Source organism: Mesocricetus auratus, unplaced genomic scaffold (assembly GCF_017639785.1).
Source record: "Mesocricetus auratus isolate SY011 unplaced genomic scaffold, BCM_Maur_2.0 Super-Scaffold_100023, whole genome shotgun sequence".
Taxonomy (NCBI): domain Eukaryota; kingdom Metazoa; phylum Chordata; class Mammalia; order Rodentia; family Cricetidae; genus Mesocricetus; species Mesocricetus auratus.
Window position 1 is genome coordinate 27403457 of NW_024429204.1, and position 25477 is coordinate 27428933.

Here is a 25477-nt window from a genome sequence, read left to right on the forward strand (position 1 = left end):
TGTGGCTTGCAGAATTTATTGAGCTTCCACAGTCAATAAGAGAAAGGAAAGTGCGCCATCCGCATTCATTCTCCAGCCATGCTTGTGAGCTGATGCGTTTCAGGAGGCTCACGGGTGAGGTGCTGGCTGTCTGCTCCTTTGGAGCTTCTGCCAAGGCTCCAGTGGACTGAGGACTGAGGGCTAGGGAGCTCACGCAGCTCGGAACTACAAGCATGCAGCATCTTATCTTCCACCGAGTGGCCTTGTCACTGAGGGACCAGGAGGCTTCTCCAGAAATCTGCCTATGCGCTCCATTGGGGTGTGGCCTACTCGCTGTCCTCCTCAGAACTGGAGGCCGCAGAGGAGGCCATGCTTCCCCCGAGCACGCCATCCTCACAGGACACCGGCTTGCCCTGGCACTCTCGTAGGGGTGACGCAAGGCTCTGATTAAAGGAGGCGGAGGCCATACACTCGGCTGCCGTCTGGTCACAGGCACACAGGAGCTTCTCACACAGGCTCTGCCCCACACCTGAGCCAGAACAGAGGAGCAGATGTGAGGCACCAGGAGACGCGCTTGGTCACGTGTCCACCCCAGGCTTTCCCTTTGCCAGCCCCATCTTGCACGCCCCTCTGGTACCTGGCTTGCACTGTTGCTAACGGTCTAGCCTGTTTCTCCCGGTAGAAATTTAGCCCTTCCTGTTTCTCATTTGAGTCCAGTCTCCAAACTCGTCTTCACCCCAATCGCACTTTCTGTGTTTAACGCTCCTGGGTACTCCATAGTACCATGGAACACCCATGTCATCTCAAAACCTGAGGTATCTTTCAATCAGTCTTACCTCACCTCCTCTCCTGGTGTCCCCTCCCCCAATTCTCTGGTCTTCACTGCAGTCCCTAGAGTAAAAACCCTTATCTAACAACCCAAGACTACTTGTTGGCAGTATTACATATCATCGGAGTGTAGCCCTTGCCTGCTCTGCTTCCTGTCTGTGACAATGTGAAGCAAGGATCACACATTGGTTACTGTCATAGCTGGGATCTTAAGCCCCGACCCCTCCCCAAAGGCTTGTTGTAAAGGCCTGGTTTCCAGCTATGGGATTTAGGGCGACTAGATACTGACGGCTCTAGCCTCATCAGTGACTTACAAATCTACATTGATAGATTTGTAATCTCATGGCATTAGGAGGTGCTAAATATAAGACATGGGACAGGCTGGAGGAAACGGGTCACGGTGTGTGAGCACGCATGCGCAATCCGTAAGGGAATAGCATACCTGGCCTACCGGCCTTTTATCCACCCGTCCATCTCCCCACCCTCTTCCTTTCAACCTCCATGAAGTGAGCAGCTCTACCAAGATATTCTGCCTCCTCACAAGCTGTTAGCAATAGGGACAAAGAGACCATAAACTGAACCCAGGAGTCAAAGGAGATCTGATTGATTATTCTCCGGTGTTTGTCTCAATCATTTCTGTAGTCTGCAATGAAGGTTTGTTGGCTAGGTGGAAAACTGAATCGGGGAGTGAGTGACATGTAAATACTGCCGTAAACGATGACACCAGAAGGGTGTCACGGAGGTCCGTGGGCTGTGCATGACATACAGCATCAGTAAGGAGGACAATAGGTGAATCCAGGTGCTTCCCCAGTTAAAAGATGAGGAGAAAAGCCTCTCAGAGCACCAGAAATCTCCATGGGGAGTATTTCTTTCTGAGCTACAGAGCAGCCCTGGGGGGAAATGCATCCACTGCTAAGTCGGGCATCCCCAGGATCCAGTTTTTAAGGATGCTCTGCCATGAGCTCGGGGCTGATACTCACATGGATGGGACTTTTATACACCGTCTCTATGAGATATGTCAGCCATGGGGAACTTTGGGTTTCTCTTATGGGGAGGAGTGGAGCTGCGGGCTAGGCTTACCCCTTCAGCTAGAGCCATTGCTCTCCTTCGTGAAGCGCTTTGGGTGATGAAACCCTGCTTATGACAAGAAGGCAGACTACTGTAAAGCCCACTGGGTAGCTAAGAGGAGATTCTGGCTCTGAGGCCATGCTGTTTTCCAGTCTAGAACCCAACTCTCCCATTTCCCTGTCTGTCTAATTGTGGGCATCATTTGTTCCTTCTATGGAATAGAAAAAGTGATGCCGCTGCCTCCTAGGATCAGGATGAGGACTAAGTGTGCCGTTCAAGGACTTAGAGCAGCCCACAGCATGGGCTCAGTAAGCCCAGGCTCCTGAGATCATGAATCAACTATGGTGCTTAAGGCAGCTGACTCTGGCTCTTGACCATGAGCCCCTCCTCCACGGAAAGGAATGTAAAGGCATGTCTTAAGTAAAGAACACGGCACTGTCTAAGGTTAGCAGCTACAGCCCAGATGCGGCCAGGACACAGACACGAAAGCAGAAGGACGCTAGGCAGCCTCCACACTTACACTTGGCTGTGTGGTCCTCACATACCACAGATGACCGAGAATGACTCCTGTGCAGACAGCCCAGTGCTCTCACCTGCTCCAAACAGCAGTGATGGGACAAGCAGCACCTAAGACCAAGGAAACCTTTATTTCCCAGGGTTCCACCACGAAACCAGGACCCTCCATCAAGTCTTTCTGATGTGGAAGTCCTGTGTCAATAAAGCACTGTTGGGCCAATAGGAATCTAGATAGGTGGGACTAGGAGTCCAGGAGGACTCTGGGAAGGAGAAACACAGAGAGTCAAGATGTAACGCCATGGGGTAGGAAGCCTGGAACTATTCTCCGGTAAGAGAAATACTTAGTTTAACAATTATGGGGGTAATTACTTAAGTCAGAGCTAGCCAGTAAGAAACAAGCAAGGCCAACAGCTTCATAATTAATATAGCCTCCTGTGTGTTTATTTGGGACTGATGCGGCTCTAGAACCAGGCTGGCGGGAAGGCTTCTCTCAAGGAAAAGGCTTCCCTTAACATCTTTCTCCATGCTACGCGGGGCACTAAGCTTTCCAAGGGCTGTTTTCCAGAGTAAGGGTGGCTGCTACACATGCCAAAGGCTTCTTAGGCTGTGCACAGTGCCAATAGGATGCCTCCAACAGAGCATGAATCCCACTGTGTCTACCTAAATTTCTACATTGTCTTTTATTTTTGTTAGGACTCTTGATAGCAAATGCATTTATCATTGCTCCTTTCCAGCAGATGGGAGTGAAGCCCTTTTCAGGAAGGGTGCCTCTTTAGCTTGCACAAGTGGTCCAAGTCAGTACAGTGACCCTACTCCATCCAACCTTCTATTAATAGAATGCTTAGCTTCACACCCATAGGTCACCCCTGTAACCCTCAGCCTGAAAGAGTATGGGAACCATGAAGACTTGCACCCAACACAGGGCCTAGGACAGGGTAGGGTTCCAGCAAACACAGCAAACACACTGTGCTCAGATCCACCTGCCTGACAAACCAGGGTCTCCTTGACCGGATGATATCCACAGAACACTTGTGAAGGCGACAGCCAGTAGAGATCTACAGTTCTTCCCTAGGTGCTCCATATTTAGCTGTCCACAGACTTCAAAATGCACTCGATAGCTAACGGGAAGTCTGAGTCTAAGACAACTCTCCTACTTCCTTTCTGATTGTGGGCATAGCTTGTTTCCTCTGTGAATGCAGATGCCTCCTAGGACTGGTATGACAATTAACCACATCTCTCATGCTCTCCCTCCTGGAGACCACAACCCAACCAAGGGTGATCATACTTGTAATCTGTCCTTACTCACACAGCTGCTTTGCCAATTTTGTTGCCAGGCAGGATGAATAACCCTGCCTCACACACTCGCATTATCCAGCAGCTGAGGTCAACGTCTGCCCCAGGTTCAGCTGCCACCCCAGGGGAGCCTGGCTCTCTTATGTGTGTATTTCCATGGTTACAGGGGTTGGGTGGGAAATGAGCACTATAGTTGCAATTTAAAGCCGGTGTCATTGGGAATCTTAAGTGATCGTGCAAACCACCTGCTCGTGACTAACAGAACACATGGGAGTGACATTGCGTGCTTGCTGAATGTGATGCCAGTGACACTGTCATTTGGAGTGTCCATCTGTAGCTTCGAGCTTTAATTCCTTCCTGCAGATGCCGGAAAGCCATCCCTACTCATGTTCCTAACCACTCACATTTGTATTTTGGTAAAATAAGGTCAGTGATCAGGAGGGACCTCCAAAATTGCCTCCGTTTTCCCCCACGAGAATTAATGGAACATAGAAGCTTCTGTTGGTTATGTGCCAGTCTTTGTTACCTCAATGAAGAGTGCTATGTACTCTGGAACTTGACATTTTCCAAGCTCTCTCGCTAATGGAGGACAGAGGGCATGTAATGGAGCCTCATTATATAGACATACCCTTGATTTCACTGCAGCTTTAACTGCTACAACTGAAATTTCAGTAAGGTCACCTGGTGCAGGGTTCTTTTGGGGGGCTGCCCTTGAGTCCCTTCACTGACAACCTGGGTGACTGTTCAGTGGAAACAGAGCAAAGCACAAAAATGGAGATGGCTGTGTAGATGGGTGGATGGGTGGGTGGATGGGTGGGTGGATGGGTGGATGGGTGGGTGGGTGGATGGGTGGGTGGGTGGATGGGTGGATGGGTGGATGGGTGGATGGGTGGATGGGTGGGTGGATGGGTGGGTGGGTGGATGGGTGGATGGGTGGATGGGTGGGTGGATGGGTGGATGGATGGGTGGGTGAGTGGATGGGTGGATGGGTGGGTGGATGGGTGGGTGGATGGGTGGATGGGTGGGTGGGTGGGTGGGTGGATGGGTGGATGGGTGGGTGGGTGGATGGGTGGGTGGGTGGATGGGTGGGTGGATGGGTGGGTGGGTGGGTGGGTGGATGGGTGGATGGCTGGGTGGGTGGGTGGGTGGGTGGGTGGGTGGATGGGTGGGTGGGTGGGTGGGTGGGTGGATGGATGGGTGGGTGGATGGATGGGTGGGTGGGTGGGTGGGTGGGTGGCTGGATGGGGTAACAACCTAATAATCAATCTTCCAGAGTCTATCAACCACGCTCTTAGAATATTCTTTCAACTCATGGTGAATCCCATGTCATTACCTATTTTGTCTGTGCACTTTTGTCTAATAGTGAATCTGTCCCTTTCACTGTGTAATCTTCTATTGGGCATAAGAGGAATTTTTATTCCTGCTTTGCTTAGTTATAGTCGTTTTTGTATCTCTGCTACCTTGCTTGATGCCTGGTGCATGGCAAAGCCCCCAGAGATGTGGGCTGAATGTATATGTAAGTGAACGGATGTGTCTACAAAGACAAGGAAATTCCCCCAAAGAGTGGTGATTACAAAATTTACAAAAAGTAATTAAAAGTTGTTAAGAAGATAGCTTAATTTTTGCCTTCTTCAGGGCTAATCAAATTCAGAGCCCTATTCTCTGTGTGGGCTATTTGCACAAGAGGTCAGTCTAGAGTCATCCGTGTGTGTTTGTAAGCCAGTCCTGGGATGGAGGGTAGTCCGTGGTTGCATTAAACATCAAGAAATCTGACTCAGAGAGTCAAGGACACACTACAGAACCAACTAACCTGAGCCCACTGAGGCTCACAGAGACTGAACCGACAACCATGAGCCTGCATGGGACTAACCCTGTGCATATATGTGGCATGTTTGGTCTTCTTGTGGGAACAGTGGGAGCAGGGGCTATCTCTGACTCTTTGACTGGTATTTGGGACTCTACACCTCATACTGGGTCACCTGACCCAGACTTAGTACATGGAGGGGGCGGGTATTTAGTGTTACTGCAACTTGACATGCCATGTTTTGTTGATACTCATGGGAGACCTGCCCTTTCCTAAACAGAAAAGGGGGAGTAAATGAAGGGTAGAAACAGAGGAGGGTGGTTTGGGGAAGGAACTGAGAGGAGAGGAGAGGAGAGGAGAGGAGAGGAGAGTAGAGGAGAGGGGAGGGGAGGGGAGGGGAGGAGAGGAGAGGAGAGGGGAGGAGAGAAGAGAGGGGAGGAGAGGAGAGGAGAGGGGAGGAGAGAAGAGGAGAGGAGAAGAGAGGAGAGGAGAGGAGAGGAGAAGAGAGGACAGGAGAGGAGAGGGGAGGGGAGGGAAGGGGAGGGGAGGGGAGGGAAGGGGAGGGGAGGGGAGGGAAGGGGAGGGGAGGGGAGGGGAGGAGAGTGGAAGAAAGGAGAGGAGTGGGGTAGAGAGGAGAGGGGAGGACAGGAGAGGAGAGAAGAGGAGAGGAGAGGAGAGGAAAGGAGAGGAGGGGAGAGGAGAGGAGAGGAGAGGGGAGGGGAGGGGAGGAGGGGAGAGGAGAGGAGAGGAGAAGAGAGGAGAGGAGAAGAGAGGAGAGGAGAGGGGAGAGGAGGGGAGGGAAGGGGAGGGGAGGGGAGGGAAGGGGAGGGGAGGGAAGGGGAGGAGAGTGGAAGAAAGGAGAGGAGTGGGGTAGAGAGGAGAGGGGAGGAGAGGACAGGAGAGGAGAGAAGAGGAGGGGAGAGGAGAGGAGAGGGGAGGGGAGGGGAGGGGAGAGGGAGGAAACTGTGGCTGTAAACTGTGAGATGTAAAGAAACATTATTATATTATACATTATATATAATATATATTACATTATAAATATTACAGAATGGGGAAAAAAGAGGTCTAGCTCAGTTTGGCTTGCCCCTTTTCTAGATGAACGGCTAACTTCAGGAGCTCATCAGGAAAGAGAGTCTGTCATGTTATCGTGTCACTCTCATTGAAAACCCATGTCCAGACCCACGGTGTCCAGAGTCAGCTCTTTGGGAAACTCGAAGGAAAGCCCAATGCAGACAAGGGGCCCTACAGATGCTTGCAACCTCCTTGCCATTTGTGGACCACGCCTCCCCATCCATACCTGTCCAGGGTATCCCTTGGCTCGCCTCTTCCTTCTCTTCCACAGTAGCAGCCATAAGATTCAAACTCCTCTGGGCAGCGGGATGTTAGACAGAAGAGCATCTCTCCAAGCTGCAGCAGGGCCTGCATGCTACCCCCATCACCCCGATGCAGGAAGGCCAGTCGTTCACAGGCTAGGTACGAACACAAGCATTCAGGAGAGCTAGGGCAGTGTCCCAATTGTATGAGAACTACTTTGGGAGGATCCTGTACCCCCACTCTTCTGTGCCTTGTTCTCTTGTTTCAGAGAACAAGCCTTCTTCAGTTTGGCTTCTGGTGCTCCACTGAATTCCTTATTCAATCATCGTCAACAATAGGACTTGTCAGGACCAAAGATACCCTGTGGGCCACACCCTATTGTTTAGAAGAGCCTAGAAGCCTGAAGGGTCTGAGCTGTCTTCTTGGGCTTTCAGGACATATCATGTTAGCACACACGGTGGCCTTGCCTTTCTGGTTTTTCTCACTCTGCTCTAGTCTCTCTGACTCTCCTCACACCCTCCTTCATCTGCCTGCAACCTTCTCCTCTGCTCTTCACTGGACACCACAGGAGGTTTGCCCAGGTGAGTCCTACTGCCCGGGCCTCTTCCCAGGTGCAGGTCCTTTGGGAAGGCATCCAAGGGAGGAGAGACAGGGTAATCGGTACCCAAGTGCTTCATCTGTCTAGTTAGCCACCCACACACAACACAATGTGGGTTACAGTCAAGCTTCTGCTTCTAGGCCAGTAGAAGCAGGGCGACACCAGGACAGAGCCAGGTGGCAGAAACCCCTGGTTCTGCCCAGGCTCAGCCTCACAGCTGCTGAGGGGCAAAGGTAAGTTTTGAACCCTTGAGCCCCAAGGAGCTTGCGTAGTAAAGGGGGGTAGGGGTGATGCCTTCCAGATGCACCAACAAGAAAGGTCACAGCCTACAAGGTACCCTACAAAGCTTGCAGATCACAATCTCTAAGCTTTGTTAACAGCTAGATGTCAGATTCCAAGGGCAGGAAGGCCAAATCCTCCTGGATGCTGGCTGCCTCTCCCCTACCTCTTCCAGCTGTCTCCTGAGAGCCATTGCCAACAGATGAAACCTCCAACCTCGACGTTCTAATGCCCGCAGGGACGTGCGTTGCACCTTCAGCTCTGGCAGCAATCTCCGCAGACCCTGAAAGTACACAGCTTGGTGGTCCAGACGTAAAGTGTCGCCCGGGGACATTTGCAGAGGCACATGTGACCAAATGCAAGCAGAGACTCTGAGAACAGACATTTAAGGGGAGTGCACCTCACACCGAAAGCGGCAGGCTTTCAGGGACTGGTGTATTCTACATGAATGTCTCTGAGTGTCCAGACTTAACACTTCCAGGGGCCTGGGCTAGACCACCTGCGTGTCAGCTAACGGTAATCTTTGGGGCCTGAGACTGTGTTATGTTTTCACTTACACAGCTGCCACAGGACCCGGTTAGATGCTCACGGCAAGAGGCAAAGAGAAGGGTGGGAAAGTAGGGCTCCACACGGCAAGCAGAACTCCCACTTAAGTCCTTGAACCTCGATCTTCCTGTCCAAACCCTGCAGCTGCTTCTCATCATACTCAAGATTACGTCAAGGTCTTCCCTGCAACTCTCAGGCTGCTGATTGCATCCCTTGTCCAGTAAGACTGCTTGGGGCAAGGTGTGGTGGTTGGAATGAGGATGGTCCCCACAGCCCCATGTTTCAATACTTGGAATGATTTGGGGAAGGATTAGGAGGTGTGGCCTTTTAGAGGAGGCGTGTCACTGGTGGCAGGCTTTGAGGTACCAATAGGTTGGTACCATTCCCAGTTACCTCTGTTTCCTGCTTGCTGTTTGATGTGTGAGCTCTCAGCTGTTGCTGCAGCAAAATCTTTGCCCTACCTCCTCGATGCTCTCTGCCACCTCAGGGGGCTTCTTCTGAGCCACAGTCCTTTCCCTTTAATTGGTCACATCTGAACATGTAACCACGCCCAAAAGGCGTGGTCACTGCTACTGCTGTGGAGGGGAATATATGACCACATGTTGCTCTGGCCTCCTGCCACCTACTGCTTCCTCTCTGCCATCATGGACTCCAGCCATCTGAAGTAACAAGTCCAAAATAAACTCTGCCTTCTACAAATTTTCTTCTTTGTGGTGTTTTGTCACAGCAATGGAAAAGTAACTAATACACGAGGCTGCTAGAAAATACCTTAAATATTCCAAGTATCTGTTTTTACACAATGGGATGATAAGGAATTTAAAATGGGAAACTAAATGCAATTTCACATTCACATCTTTGCCTGGGAACCTCACATTGCTTCCTGCTGTGTTTTTTAATTCTACACGTGCACTCACTTTATGCAGGGATATAGAGACACGTTATGTTCAGTTCTTCCGTTTGGGGCTTGATCTGAGGCCCATATGCAAAGGTAGGGAGAGAGAAATGTGCTTACCTGGACTTGATGTGGTCCTAGTAGCTTCCACGCCTTGAAGATCTTGGACAGATTCTGCCCCTAAGAGAAGACAGACAGGATGAGTGTCAAGCCCAGCCTATGTGCCTTGGTCTCCAGAGGCATAGCACTCGGCGCAGGCTGACATGACCCTCCCCACTCTGAGATTTCCTAGGACAGCTGATGATATCAGGGCTACTAGGGGGACCAAACATGCTTATTGGCAAATGCAGTCACGGTTTGCGAGGCAGGGGAATTTGCAGAAAAGCCACTGGTGAGACTGTGGATTCTATAGAATTTGGAAGGGAAAAATACTGAAAGGCAAAGAAGAATTATGTGTTTAACCAGAGCAGCAGGCAGTCCAGGGAAATGGAATTGCATGCCGTTTTTGGCTCCAGGAGAGCGGTCGAGCTGCGGGTTTTTGTGAGGCCAGTCCTTCTTAACTCTTACAAAGCTCCTACTGTGCTCCAAATGATATAGCATCAACTCTTATAAAACTCCTACTGTGTTCCAAATGATATGACAATAACTCTTATAAAGCTCCTACTGTGTTCCAAACGATATGACAATAACTCTTATAAAGCACCTACTGTGTCCCAAATGATATGGCAATAAGGATTTTGTTCTTCTGACTCACTTAATGGCAGCTCACAAGTCAGGGGTGGCCTGCTCACCCTCTCGAAGAGAGGAGATAGACACACAGGAGAGTTAAGACATACCTCAAACGTTATGACGCTGGGTAGGGGTAGGATGAAAAGCCAGGCCAGGGTGGGACTCGGGCGCTATGTTAAGCTCACATTTCACTTCCCACTGTACCATTAAGAAGAGAGATGGGGACTAAACGAAAGGGAGCTCTGACTTCAACTTAACGTACTCGTGGGCCAAGACAGAGATAGTGTTGTATAAAACCGAAGCTTTGAGGCTGACTGCTGTGAACACAGTCACCACATTAAAGGAGCAGCCGGCGTATCCTCTACTGCGGCTGCCTGGTCTTCTCCAAGCAAAACCCACCAGCTCAGACCCACCCAGTTTCCTGAACTGACACATCCTGGGTGAGTGACCCACCCTCAGAACTTCTCCTTCATGGGATAATAACAGGACCCCCGGGACAAGGGAGAATCTGGAGTGTGTATCTCATGCCTGCACACTGGAGACCTTCCACGATGGTACTGCCCATCAATTGGGATCCACTTACTTAACCATCCTTAGTAACTAACAAGTGATTACTGTCCATTGCTTACACTGGTTAATAAAGAAATGATGCTAATCACCACAAGCATGCCTGGTCAATCAGGTTCACTAACTAAAATCTGACCTGCATATTTTTAGGTGTGGTGGTCATGTTTGCATTGAATTCAGAAAATGTAAGATTCTTGTGCCCCAGTGCCCTTTAGACTCTGTAAATGAGCACTGCACTTCCCCAGTAGCCACTGGACAAGAGCACTTGTATTTAGGCAGCATCTCAACTCTGCCCAGCACTGTCCTCTCGGATGTTTCTTCTGCTTACCTGTCCTGGGTAGTGTTGTCAGTCTGTCTGCTCTCATCTCACTGGCCACTGTCGAAGGAGACAACACGGTATTATGGGTCAGGTTAAGCACCTGAGTCAGTCCTACGGTCAGGGACACACTAGAAATAAGGACTGAGGAAAGGGGTAATAGCAGTTTCTTGGAAGGAGGGCTCTGTAGGGTGAGCACATCGAGAGAGAGGTATGTATTTAGTATACCTACTAAATCTGGGTTTCAGATGAGTGGCATGCAAATTCCGGGCATATGTCCCAAGCAAGACTTGGAGGGCTCATTGAAACATATGTGTTGTTCATCTGGACAAGCCTGCAGTGCCGTGACTCTGCTCCCCCAGAGGTGAAGACAGAGGGGCAAGAGAAAGCTGAGGGCGTAGACATGGGTGCCTTTCGTGGGAAGGACCAGGGCCTCTGGAACTACTCAGTTCCAAAGCACGGCAGACAGAGAACATCTTGGGGAGCTAATGCCACCAAACTACTATGGAGTGGCACAGAAGAGACAAGGGTGCTTGGGTGACATGTTCCTTTGCACTTACCTTCCCCTGAGAGGGCTATCTGACGGGTGTCTGTGAGCGTTTCAGGAACCCCTGGAGAAAGAGAGCCTCCAACAGCAATGGCACCTCAACACACTGTCAAAATAAAACCTCAGGGGCTCTAAGATGAGCAGGCTGAACACTGCAGGGCCACGGAAGGGAGGCTCCATGAAAGGTGTCACCGGGAAGAGCTCTCCTTTCTAGCTGAGGGCTCCTTTGATGTCTTACTCATCCAGGAGAATAGCCTGCTCAGCATTGCCCAACTCAGGAAGAAGCACAGCCATTGTTGGGTTCTGCTGGAGGAGGAGGGCTACTAGTAACACAAGGTGAAGGCAGGAAGGGAGGTATGGACCCTGAAGGTGCCCCAAGGTATAAAACACCCTGGCCAAGAAGGCAAAGCTGAAAGAATAGATCCATTAAGAGTACTGAGTGTAGAGGATGCACAGAGGTACATGTGTATACACACATCCTTACACACACACACACACATTCATACAAGTGTGCCCACATACCCATGCACACGCTTATACTCACACCTGTTCACGCACCATCTATGATATGCGTACGATGCACTGCCCCCCCCCACATATACACCCATACAATCACACTTCGGTTTCCTCCTTAGCAAAATTACAGTTAATTCTAGGGAGGAGACCTAAGCCCAAGGGAAAGCACAGATGACATGCTTAGAGGGGCATCCCAGGTGCCTAAAGGTATTAGCAAAGAGACAGCATAGAAACTGATGAACAAGGAACGGAGCCATAAACTTGACTCTTAATTTTTTCCCTAAGAACCACATTTTAGAGTAAGAATTATGAGTTATTAATAGTCCACCCAAGATTCACAGGGTAAACAACCTCTCCTCCTTAAAGAGTCACCTCAGCCAGGCTGTGCCTTCTGCTCAGGCTATGGGGGACAAAGAGAAGCATGGCGCATACCAGGGAGGCTTCGGTAGCCAGGAACACACAGAGTGGGAACCCTATTCACCTGAGTTGGAGATGCTGCCCGAGTCCCATTGTATACCGGGCCTCTGACTATATACACAGAGAGAAAGAACTTGGGATATGTAGGGGTGAGCCCACAAAACAAAAGGCTGTGGATAGTTTTGTGGGCTCACCCCTACAGGGATATATACCCTCAACTGATTAAATTCACATCCACCCACCAGCAGGGGTAGAGTTGGCACTGGGACCTTTTGATACTGGATATTTGTACTGGTCTCCTAGCAAATGGAGGCAGAGTCGATGTCAGCAGTGGCTTTGGCCTCTGCGAACCAGGCCACTGGCGGGGTCCTGTGCCAGCTGCTACCATTGTAGGTCCTCGACAGTCCAGAAAGACCCAGCTAGGTTGGGAACTTTACCTCTAGGCCGCAGTGTCACTGGGGCTTTGACGCTGGTTGTCTCTGTAAGGAAACACATGGGGGTGCATGTACAGCAGTTGGCTGGGAAGTTGACAGGGCTGTACTTGGCATTTGAAGACACCCAACCACACTGGGTCCCACTGCAGCCTCTGCTCATGGCTCAGCCCATCGTGGGGTTCAGGCCCACTGTCCCACCTGGAGTTTGAGCCAGGCAGAAGGAAGCATCCAGAAAATTCAGTGAAGAGTTGATGCCAGACTGAGCCAAGCACTCAACAGCAACCTTGTCACAGGTACACAGTAGGCGCTCACAAGGATCCTCAGATTCTGTACATACGGCAAGGGCAGAGCAAGGTAGAAAGATCAAACTTAGAATCCTAGCAGGCAATGATAGCTCCAACAATGGGGCTCCTGACCTGCCCTGTCCAAACTTGCTCCACCCGTAATGTTCTAACGATGGTGTCACTTCTGTGGTTTAGTGGAAGCAACTTGGGAGTCTGCTCACACTATGTATCTTACATGTGCAACCCAACAGGCTGTTGTCCTGACTCCACCTGTATCCACTTTGGGGGCTGCCCACATCCCTACATTCTCTCTGTCACCATCTCCTGTCCATCCACGCGCACAACCTACACTCTCTCTGTCACCATCTCCTGTCCATCCACATGCACAACCTACACTCTCTCTGTCACCATCTCCTGTCCATCCACACCCACATCCCTACACACTTCCTGTCACCATGTCCTGTCCATCCACACCCACATCCTACACACTTCCTGTCACCATCTCCTGTCCATCCACACTCACATCCCTACACTCTCTCTGTCACCATCTCCTGTCCATCCACGGCCACATCCTACACTCTCTGTCACCATCTCCTGTCCATCCATGCCAGCCCTGCTCCAGATTAGTCTTCCCATTTCTGTCAGGAAAGATCCAGAATAGGCCAGTGGCAAGGGTGGGATGAGGAGGGAATCTCAGTGGCAGACAGCACTTATCTGGCACACAAGAGGCTCTGGGTTCCATCCTTAGGGGTACAGCATATAAAAACAAAACACTATTGGTTGAGAAGCCCTCACTGGCTTCCCAGAGTCACCTAGAAGTTCTGTGTGATGGCCCTTGCCCACCGCCTCCGTTTCTCCTTGGATGCCATCTTTTCCCACACTTCTTACCACTCCTTCTGCTCCCAACTCCACACAGGACGTCTCAAGCCCAACCACGTTCTGCTTGGTTACTCTTCTCCCACACAGCCATTAGGACTGTCTACTTCTGTTTTTGCACCAAGAAGCTTCTAGTATCTTTCCCATTTAGACAGAGTGCTACCCAGTCCACCCCGTACCTTCTCCCTGACCTTGTTTCCTCCAGGACTCCTGTCAGCATCTAAAATATTTTCCATCTTTGAGTACCATGGTTTGACTGTGACGTGAACCCCCACAACCACATGTGTTACGGCTTGGTCCCCAGCCGATGGCATCACTGGGGGAGACTGTGGTACATTTAGAATGTGGAGTCTCCCACCTCTACCCCCACTCCCGTTAATGCAATAAGGAAGTGTCCTGGATCCAGCTTCTAGCCTGAGTGCTCTGCCTGCAGACTGATGTCATATAACCAAGTGCTTTGCTCTCCCGATGTCCTGGCAAAGATCTTCCACTACTATACCTTCCCCACCACCAGGAACCAACTTAAACCTTTCTAAATTGCTCCTATAAGATACTCTATCAAGGGCATGAGAAAAGTAACTAACGCATTGACCGTCCAGGGACACATCCAGGAGGTCAGGAGATATCCCCCCACATGGATGCATCAGTCTCATACGGGGAGATACGAAGTATCTGTTTGCTGGATGCATGGATGAATGGCCTTTGGCCTTTTCCACGTTCACTGGCTTCTCCCTGGCTATTTCCTCAGTGCCTCCTTCCACCTTCTGTTAATGCTCCAGGCTCTACCAGGCTCAGTGCATGGACCTGGGATTTACTGAGGGCTTGGTTCAAATCCTGGCTCTGCAGTTGAGCACCTCGGTGACTTTAGCTAGGTTGTTTAACTTCTCAGAGCTTTCTGCCTCATGTTTGGAAACTGAGAACAGTGGAACTTGGCTAGCAGGTTGTTGGGACAGAAGGTCAGAGCTGCTGTGCATGAAGACCAAGGTCGACCACCTCACCATGCTATATGCACTCCTCTATGACTTTGTCTTTCCAGCTTCTTCCAGGGCTACCCAGACATGGGAATACTATTCCTTGAGTCACATGGCAAACATGTGCTTACACAGAACATACGCTGTCTACCTGGCTCTTACAAAGAGCAGCCACCCCCAGCTTGGCCACTCACTTCTACTTCAATATCCACAGGTGACAATGAGTTCTTACCATACATCAGTCACTGTAGCAACCATTTCTCAAGCAGGATTAACTTAGTTTCCATAACCTCTCTTTTAATGGAGGTTATGTCCTCCCCATTCTGTGATTAAGAAGTTAAGGAATTATTCCATTGTTACATGATGCATAAATAACTAATCATTTGCCACTTAAAAGCTTCTGCAGTCACCACAAGAATAAATTATAAATCAGATGATATTCCAATAAACTATTGCTCCTGTCATACAAATGCGTTCACTGCACATTAACTTTATGTAAACCACAAATGCCTCAATCAACTAAGTACCAACCATGACTCTGCTGATGGCATTGACAGTGTTGGGCCACACAATGGTCCCTCATGCCTCTGCTCAAGGAGGCCTGAAAATGCTCACCACACGTGATCTGTTTGTTGATGCAATCCACATCTGCACTGAGCTTGGCAGGGTCCTGGAGACAGTCCATCTCAGCAGCCTCCTCATAGCACCTACGATGCTGGAAGCAGCAGCTGGGGCAGGTCAGGCAGGATCAAGGGAGACAATGGTTAGGGCAGAGACAGGCAGGAAGCCCAGGATCATCCTGATGTCTGGATGGTACCTGGTAGTGATCTTTACACACACACACACACACACACACACACACACACACCATGTCACCTGCTGTCTTACATGCTTCAGATGGAGGTGTGTATCATCCTGCCTAACATGCAGACTTCTATGGCCAGCCACATGGCCCTGGATCTAAGATATCCTGCCTAACATGCAGACTTCTGTGGCCAGCCACATGGCCCTGGATCTAAGATAGAGGACATGGTGTGAAAATGGCTCATGGAAGGTAAAGATAGGTTTGTACTGGTCCTTGTCTGGGCACTGTCTTTGAATGTTGCTTTTGCTGTTGTCACCGCATTTTACATCTTCTGAGTCAACGTTAAGAGCAGCAGTTAGTTGCCGTTCCCCTTCTGCCAGGGTCATTCTGCTTGGCCACACACAGGAGCTGACATCTCTAAGGGAACCCCGCTTGCAAGAGGTGTCAGGGGCAACTCTGTTACTTGCTGAAAATAAGCAGTGATGACAAAGCCAAGGCCATTTTGTCAGGTCATCTCATACAACTAAGTAAAAGCACCAACACTGGGAGTCTGGTTTGGTAGCGCCTGCACTGGAGATGCAAGGAGATCACAAGCTCAAGACCAGGCTTGGCTGTATAAGAAAATCTGGCCCAAGAAAGAGGAAGAGGATAAGAGAGAAGAGAAGAATATGAGGAAGGATATGTTGATGATGGGGAGGAGGGGACAGCAGAGGATTAACCATCACATGATCAGGATTAAGGTGAGAGGGACCCCACTCTTTGTATGTGGGTCTGTAAGAGAGCACAGGTGGTTTCTAAATCACGGGGTGACACCGTCAATAGAAGGTCTCTAGGAGGCTCTCACAATGCAAACAGTTGGTGGAGAACAGTGCAACAAAGAAAGCAAGGAGAAGTTAGGTGACCTTGCATGCACTTTTTTTTTTCATCCTGCCTGAGGAATATTCCTTGGATTTAAGAAAAACATCTATTTCAATAAACAACAGCAGATGTTTTGGGACTCTAGTGTGCAAGTTCAAGGAGGAAACAATCTATCTTCCAGGATATTTGGAAACACCCACCGCACTGACCAAAACATACAAAGTAACTGAAATTAGATTCAGCTCACCATCCCACCAGCATGGGGACCATAAGTCCTTTGCTAATTCCTTCTGGTAGGAGACAGTGATGAATGACTCCTTTAATTATTTGACTTCTAGATTCCTTGTGTGTTCAAAGAATTAAAGGAAAAGGCATGGGCGACTTGACAGGAAAACGTGTTCCCAGGAATGACCTTGACCTCACATACACTGAAGGACCAGGCTTTTTCTATCTCAGTGTTGATCCTGGTCTCTAAAATGGAAAACTAGCTCTGTCTTTCAAAGGCAACTTGTATCCTTTCCTGAAGGTTTGAAGGTGGGGATAATTTGTTGCTCAATTGTAAAGGTATCATTCTTTGCCAACCAAGAATGTATCATTTTCAATTAATCTGTTTTTAACCTCTGAAAAGGAGTTGGAGGCATATCGCTTCCTCAGCCAGTGGAGTCACTAGTTCCGGGAGCACAAAGAAAGGGCACCATGCACTCTCTCCTTAGGGGACAATGAGTGGAGTCCAGAGACAGAGGCCATTCTCACACTTGTCTGTTTAATAGGTGCAAGAAAGAGAAGCTCAGAGGTTTGGAGAGCAAAAAAGATGAAGACAACAGAAGAGGATGCCCTTTAGGGAGAAATGCCAGGGCAGGCATGAGCTGCCTAATATGGGAATTCCATAGAGATTCCTTCCTACCTTCTCTGAGCCCACATAGACAAAAGAATGCGCATGTCTCATGGCATTGGGTTTGGGGCACAGGATAAGGTCCATGGGATAGGATATTATTCCTGGAGTAAGTGGAGATCCGGGTTCAATTTTCTGTCTCAGTACTGTCTGTTGCTGATGCTGTTGTTATGGTTACAGCCACTGTTACTGTTGTACCAGCTTGGTTCCTCCTGTGTTATGGCTGCTGCTATTGCTATTATTACTTTGATATCATTACTGTTAGTACTGGTACTACTGCAGCTACCTTGCTACAGCCATTGCTACTACTAATCCCTACTGTTAGAGCTTCTATGAGCCCCGTCTTGCTTCCATGGTTACTGATGCTCTTGAGATTCATAACCCGGTACACTCACAATGCCTTCAGCTTATATTTTTGGTAATTGTATCTGAAATAGTGACTCCAAAGTAGGCTGTGCAATTACCTCCATTTTTAAGGTAAAGAAAGTGGAATACAGATAAGTCAATAAGGAGCAGAGAATAGCAAGTGCTGAGTCATAAGTAATGGCCCTTGCATTCGAATGCATAGCAACAGACTGCCGAAATCATTCAATGGCTCAGCTGGCCCTCCTATTCCCATGCCCCTTGACCACACCCTTGATTAAGCTTGCTTAATGTTTCTAGGTTTCCAATGTCACTGCCAATCTTTGCACTTTGTTTCCGTGTGCACTCTCCTTGCCCGTGGGGATGGAACACACCTTCAGTGGCCATGTACATTTTCTTGTGCTCCATGCTAAGCAGGAATGTTATGGTTACTTCAAGCACAGCACCCATGGGTTGTTATTGTCTATGCTTATTGAAGACTGACATGCAACCTCTGTGGTTGCTTTTCATCTAGTAGGCAGAAATTCGCTGGATAAAGCTGGCCTCTAACTACATGTATTCTGGGTTGAACCCCAAGAATCTGCATTATAACAAGGATCTTAGTGGTTTTATTGCAGGGAACCCCACCTTGGAGTAAGCCTGTGTAGGGAGAGATCTACGTACCCGAAGCGCTGACCACACCTCTTTGGGTGTGTTCACAGGTACATAGAACATTCGGGGATAAAAGAGCTAGGGGGAGGAGACTCTTTCTCTTTGGGTTCTAGTTGCGGCATGGAGAGCAGCATGTGGACCTTTGGCTCTCGACTTTCTAGGCGTCACTAGGCTGTAGTGAGCTCACCTGTGTTATCCACCCACCTGTCAGACTCATCTGTGGGCAGACCTTCCATCTCAAACCTGCAGGCGCAGCCATAGTCTTCGAAGTCCCTGGGGCAGAGGCCAGCCACGCACCTCATACTGTTCACAAACTGGAGCAGCAGAGGGAAGTTGGTGAAGACGGCCTGCAGCCAGGTGAAGTGGGAGCCCAGGCAGTCTGTGGGTGGGGAAAGCAGGTCCTGGTGGACACTGGGAACTCAAGAGCAGGAGGAGCTCTGTCCCCTGGCCTTCCTGCATCGCTGGCTGATGGGATGTCATGAGCATGGTCACTTCCTGCTGTGCAGCCGGTCAAAAGCAGGTGGACAGTCCCAGCCACATTGGTTACACCCACCTGCTAGATGCTGGCCTCTTCCTTATTAATAAGACTGAAATGTTCTCAGGGAGGCCAGCCTGGGTCTTAAGTTTCTGAATGAATCTCACTACTATGCTCAGCTGGTGACTGTAACCCGGTATGTATTTCCATGGGCTCTGAGGACATCCTCCAGAGCTGAGAAAGACTTAAAAGGATGTCTGTCAAAGACCCATAGAAGATATTTGGTCCACCTGGGCTGGGGCGATAGCCCAGCTTTCAATGTTTGCATCCTCAGAATCCACAGAAACATCAGGTAGGTGAGGCAGTTCCCAGCAATTCTTGCCTCAGAGGGCAGAGCCCGTAGCTCCCTAGAGCAAACTGAGGAGCGAGAGTGGCCCTATTGGTGCTCTCTGGGTTTAAGTAAACTTCCCTAAGTCAAAGAGCAAGACAGAGAGCAATTGAGGATGAACTCATGCATGGACATTGGGCCTCCACAGACATGCACTCACATACATGCATGAAGAAAAGAAAACCCTTTTGAGCTATACTTTTCTCCTTCCTTGAATGTAGATTTGCTGGCTAGAACCACAGCAGCTATCCTGCAGCCATGAGGCCCCAAGCCCAAAGCTGAAAAGCGGGTAGGTCCAGAGAGAGCAGCAATGGAGCAAGATAGAGAAAACCTGCTTGTACACAGCTACTTCACCCATCCTGGTACCCTCAGACTACCTGCTGTGTGAGATAAACACACACACACACACACACACACATATATATATACAATGTATGTATGTATATATATATTTATATAATGCCTTTATCGCCTGTGAAATTATTAGTTTGCTGATCGAATCTCCAGTGACATGGTGATGATACTGTAATTATTATTAGCCTGTGTAGAAAAGTCAGGCATGCAGACACACAGTAGTTGAGCATCTAGTCTGCACCAGAAACTGCACTTCACATTTCCAATAGCACAATAGTTCAGATTGGTCCTGTGCATGCGATACGTTACAAAGATTTTTGTCTTCACTGCTATGAACTTCACAGGAATCCTGTCAGCTAGGCACTGTTCGGTTGCCCCCACTTTACAGGCAAATACACCAGTGGTCAGAGACATGCCCAAGGCAGCATCTGATGGTCTACCCTCGAGCATACAGCACATAAGGCAGTAAGACAAACACTGCTTGCTTCTACTCTAAACCTCAAGCTTTGCGTCCCCATCTTTGCTCTGGAGGAGGTGACTGTCACTCAGATGAGATAGAGGTGTGGTCTGTGAGCACCAAGCCCATTTGCCCATTCTGGTTTCTTCCTTCCTCATTCGAACTTCCTTTCCTTTCTCAAGTTTTCTTTCCATGAATTCTCACAAGCAGGTGAAGAATGATTCCGTATTGTTGGAAAGTCTTTCTAAAGCTTATGTGTGCATCTATGTTTACACACATGTGCATTTTTATTCAAAGACCTCTAGGGTAGCCATACTGAGTCATAGGCTCTTCTAAACAAATAGTTTCCAGCGACTTTGCTTGGTCCAACAACAGTATAGCATTATTTGATTGGCGCTGTTCATATTTGATAGTGGCAATCCTCATGGTGTCCCAATAGTTATATACTTGATATGAAACATGCATGGATTGTTTACCAGTCTTTCAAATGTTTAAGATTCATTTGTGCTTGCTAGTTGGGGAGACAAAAGCAAAATAAGGACCTGAGGTCTAGGTGTGAAGGATGTTTCACTCATGGCCTTAAAGTCTTAACTTCCATGGGTTCACCATCTCATATATAACAACAGGGACACCATTCTCTTTCCAGACATTTTGTATTTAGAACATGGAGCTGAGGAAGATGAAGGCATAGAATGACTCTCTGATGCACCTTAAATGGCATCACTACCCTTTTAGGAGTCCAACTACATGCTGGCAGTTGGCTAAGGAGGACAGGGAGTTCAGAAACATAGAACAAGACCCTGGTGATTGCTAACAGCTTCCTACACCTGCTCCATCCTGACATCCAACAGATAAATGCAATTCCGCGTTATGGAATATCTGTTTAATCGTGCAAAGGTGTGTTGCATTCATTTAACTAACTATGTAAAGATGTGTTGCTGTTTTACCTTACCTGCCTAAGGCACCTGATTGGTCCAATAAAAAGCCAATAGTGAGGGAGGAGGTGCAGGTGGGACTTCCAGGCAAGGAGAATAAATAATGGGAAGGTTTTAGGCTCATGGAAGAAAGAAAAGGAGGCATCAGGGAGACACGAGGGGTTAACCAACCAGTCACTGAGGAGGCAGGGGAGTAGGACATACAGAATGAAAGAAAGGCAAAAAACCCCAAGGCTAACAAAATGTAGATGAACAGAAACTGGTTATATTAAGTTCAAAGAGCTAGGGGACACACCTAGGATAGGGCCAAGTATTCATAATTAGCAGTAAGTCTCCATGTCTGTTTGGGAGCTGGTTGGAGGCCCAAAGAATCATATTTTACTTACCAAAAATTTCAGCCACACTCTCCACATTGTTAAACACCCCATTGAAGAATGTGGTATCTGGTGGAAGGAAGACAAGTGTGAATTGAAGAGTCTTGGTTTGGCCTCTCTTCCTCTTTCTATCCAGAGATGTCAGCCCTTTTACCTTTTCCTGAGAACAATTTTGACCTTAACCTGACTGTTTGGTAACGTGGGCTACCATGGAAACCGACACAGATGAAATTGGAGCAATATTGCTAGGGAACATTGTTCAGTCATTAAGAACGAGAACAATGACTTCTGGGTGGCATAGCATGTTTAAGCTTAGAGAAGCGCGTGGAGGGTAAATGATCCGCACCGTGCCATTGTGCCTATGGACACACTATTTAGAGTATCCAGCAGGGAGAGGTGCAGTTACGAGAGTTATCACAATGAGAGGGACCCCGTGTTCCCTTCCTCACAGAACAACCAACCACTGGACCAGAACTCTGCAGTGTGTCATCCTTTTCTCTTTCCAGGGAGCCGAGAGCGCATTTTGAAATTCTTTTTCTTCTTTGAGATAATATAATTGCATAATTGCTCTCTTCCCTCTCCTCCTTCCTTGTTCTCTTTCAAATTCAAGGCCACTTTTTTCCATTAATTGTCACATGCAAGCATTGTGTTTCAACGCTAAGACCTAGCCCCGCATTAGTCCTCAGCGTCAGTGCACTTACTTTCTGTCCAGTCTCCCTGTTTCTGCTGAAATCAGGCACTAGGGCATGAGCCCCAGAGAAGGGGCTGGAGAGATGCCTTTGAGGACCTCTGGGTGACTACCTGCAGACTCCAAAGCAGTTAGGGTCCTAGAGTCTGTTCAGAACGGGTTGCTGCCTCTGCCACTAGCCTAGGAAACATTTTACTTAGCTTCTAGGCAAAGGTCAAAGGGTTCTTACTGATATTTTTTGACAGTCCTGGAGGCAATCCTTGTGGATTTGGGGTGTCAAGTGCGTGGCCCCCTGGAAGTAAGTCAGAGACAGAGAGCAAGGTCAGCACAAACATTTCACTGCCTCTCGCTGGCCTGAGGCTGAGAGGCATCAGTCAGGAAGGCAATAAGGGTACCCCCAGATTCAAACCCACACAGGTTTCTACAATATAGGTGCCGTGCCCAATTCAATCTAGGTGGATCTCAGGAAATAAAGAGGCGTCATGATATCCTGGTGTTTCTTAGCAGTTGACCTTAACGGTGGCATTCTGAGTGTGGAGGAAGAGACCTGGGAAGGGGTTGATTGTTCTTACTCGAGAAGCTACAGTGCTATTTAAACTGACAGTTGTTTGGAGGATTCTTGAGATAAAGCACCAGCAGAAAAAAAGTGTGGGCATGGAAGAGAGCTCAGCTCCCAAGGAGCTCATAATTAGCATAAGGCTACCCCCCCGGACAATTAGTATCCAGATTTCTTTGACACAGAGTTGGCAAACATTTTGACCAAACCAATCGGATGTAGAACTGGCCCAGTTTTCATAAATTCTTCAGGCGATTTTGAAGGAAATCACCTAGAAGCCTTGCCTTCAACCATGCTACCTAGAGCAGTCTAACAGAATAGAGCCGGGGCCGTACTATCCATCCCAACACGGAAGAAACACAGAAGAACCTGGAACAGCAAGATGGAATGGGATTGGCCACAGGCCACACTCTGAGTACTCCTGCTCCATTTTGCCTCAAAGACAGAAAGCATGAGCTGTCTGAAACTATCGTGAGATTAAAAGCGCGCGCGCGCGTTTGTGTGTGTGTGTGTGTGTGTGTGTGTGTGTGTGTCAATGTACTACCAGCAAAAGAACAGAAAGGCTCTGTCATTCTCTCTCTCTCTCTCTCTCTCTCTCTCTCTCTCTCTCTCTCTCTCTCTCTCTCTCTCTCTCTCTCTCTCTCTCTGGCCTGGCAGCACTGAGAATCAAACTCAAGGGCTCACACAGCTGAGGAAGTCTGGCATCACTGAGCTACATCCCTGGTCCTGACCCGCTCACCCCTTTTGTCACAAGCTTGCCTAAACTGCATTACGCTTACAACGCCTCCATCTCAGCCTCCTGCGCTCCTGCGTGGCTGGGGTCTCGGGTGTGAGCACCATGTCTAGACCATCACCTAAAGGCCTTCTTCTCCTCATCACCCCTTGCCTATGGTTTCAGGGCTGCTGCTTCCAGAATCTTCTCGTTTAGAGTCTCAAAAGCCTGGCCGAGGGAGTGCCTAGTCATTGTTCTGAGTCAGCTGCCCTGTGGCTTTGAGCACTTTTTTTTTTCCCCTCCCTAGCCTGCCTGTTTTCCACCTCCAAGGACAGAACAGGGACTTCTCCAGGCCAAAGGTCATTGCCCTGGATTTCCTGTCTGTTCCATTGACGACACCTGCTGATGGAATGAGGCATGCTGCTGGATAGGGAAGCCAGGGGGCCAGCCTGACTTATGGCCAGCAGATGAGCAGCCCTGAGTCCATAGGGGGCCTTCTGAAGATGACCTGGAAGAGCAAAGAGTTCTTCAGGTGGGAAAGTGACAAAGGGAGTAAGATCAGCTGTCAACAAGTGCTGCACTAGGGGACCACAGCAGCTTGGTAGAAGAAGACTCTGCTCCTCTACATCCCATCTGTAGGATCCCTTTCCATTCTCCCCATCATTTCTGAATTGTTGCATCCTGTGTGGTCTCCGACGGAAACCCCTGACTTGACTCCCGGTCTGGCTGAGCCTGCTCGCCACAGGAGCACTCATTCTGTCCCGGGGGGGGGGGGGCTGCGTTCTTTGCCTGATGTCTGCTCTTCTGTCCTCCCAGCCCCCATTTTTAGCAGCCATAGTCTCTCCGTGGCAATTCTTGAGGCTTCTTTCTGCATGTGTCCTGACAATGCTACTTACTGTGGGTCTCTTGAGGACAGGCCCTTTCCCGTGGCTGCTGTCCCATGGTCTAGTGCTCCCTGAACACACTTAGATACTCCTCATGTTTTCATATGGATGAGAGGAGACTGTGAAAGTCGGCTTGGAGGGGGATGAGTTAGGAAGCCCAGAAACCAGTCTGCGTCTGTGTGTGTGTGTGTGTGTGTGTGTGTGTGTGTGTGTGTGTGTGTGTGTGTGTGTCTACTCATCCTAGACAGCAAAGAGGTGCAGACCCTCACGACTGCCCAAGGCTGTAATACCTCTCTCCAGGGCTAGGCAAAGACGGAAGTAAGAGGAGGAGTCAGCTTGAGGCTGGTCACCAGGAAAGGAGCACTGTGGAGAAAGGGAGACCTGGGTCACAGTGAGAGGTGTGACTCTGCCTCGGGCTCTTAGAAATGAGACCCCTCTCCTCCACCCCCCACTCGAATCTTTTAAAATATAGCTGCCCATCTGAATTCTTTGCCTAAGAGAACATCTCAGTTTTAGACTGCTGGCTCAAATGTAAAATAATTACGTGTTGCCAGCTCCAGAAAACAAGCTTGTAAAACATCATTAGTTCGGGAAAGAAAGGGGCTTTGCCTTGAGTGAGTACGGGGCGGATCTCTGGGGCTGTGAGTGCGCTGAGTGCCCGGGAGCTGCCGGTACCACCTGATCATCTGTCTTCTAGGCTATAGGAGTGGTTTCCATGGAGAGCAGATTTCTTCCTCTCTGCGGCTGATAGCCTTTGGGGGTTGGCAGTGCTCTGCAAAGCTTGGACTTGTGGGGCAAGAGAGATGCTCAAGGCTCCCTTTCCATTTACGTCCTCGTCTTGGACCCTGAGCAAATTTCCTCGGCACAAAAGCATTTGGCACAATCGCCAAACCTGCTGCTTCCTCCCGCACAGACCGTGGGATGCTGACGCCAATGGATGACATCTTTCCTGTGTCTCCTGCTCACGCACACAGAGTTCCTTCCTCTCCGGGAAGCAGGAAATAGCTTACTGCCCAGACAGGTTAGGCAGGTATGGGACCCTCCTCCAACCCACCCACACTGCTTTGAGGAGCTTGACGCCCACACGATTGTGCCAGCAACTTAAAAAGCTCTGCTCCGTGTTAGTTTATTTGTCCTACACACTGTTTTAGTCCGTGAAGGAAGCGCAGCCAGAGGTGGGGCAGGCCTGGGGTCAGAAGGGAGGACAAGGGTAGCAAGTCAGGGACAGAACAAAGTCGATATCGACTCAGGTGCACTGGTCAGGAGCAGCTCTGGAAGGAGCAGAGACATGTTGTAGTTTGTCTTGTCCAG

General features: G+C 49.2%; 1 protein-coding gene across 1 annotated transcript; it reads right to left on the reverse strand.

The window, feature by feature from the left end:
* On the reverse strand, positions 1 to 25085 carry Oc90 (otoconin 90). The gene is made up of 14 exons (XM_040730311.1): positions 24845 to 25085; positions 22244 to 22306; positions 21339 to 21395; positions 18548 to 18722; positions 15390 to 15502; positions 12842 to 12970; positions 12647 to 12688; positions 11290 to 11340; positions 10742 to 10789; positions 9238 to 9297; positions 7846 to 7962; positions 6786 to 6957; positions 2396 to 2502; positions 1 to 508 (listed from the first exon to the last, which is right to left on the reverse strand). The coding sequence occupies exons 4-14, from the start codon at positions 18643 to 18645 to the stop codon at positions 306 to 308; spliced, it is 1140 nt and encodes a 379-aa protein (XP_040586245.1). The 5' UTR covers positions 18646 to 18722; positions 21339 to 21395; positions 22244 to 22306; positions 24845 to 25085; the 3' UTR covers positions 1 to 305.
* Positions 25086 to 25477: the final 392 nt, after the last annotated feature.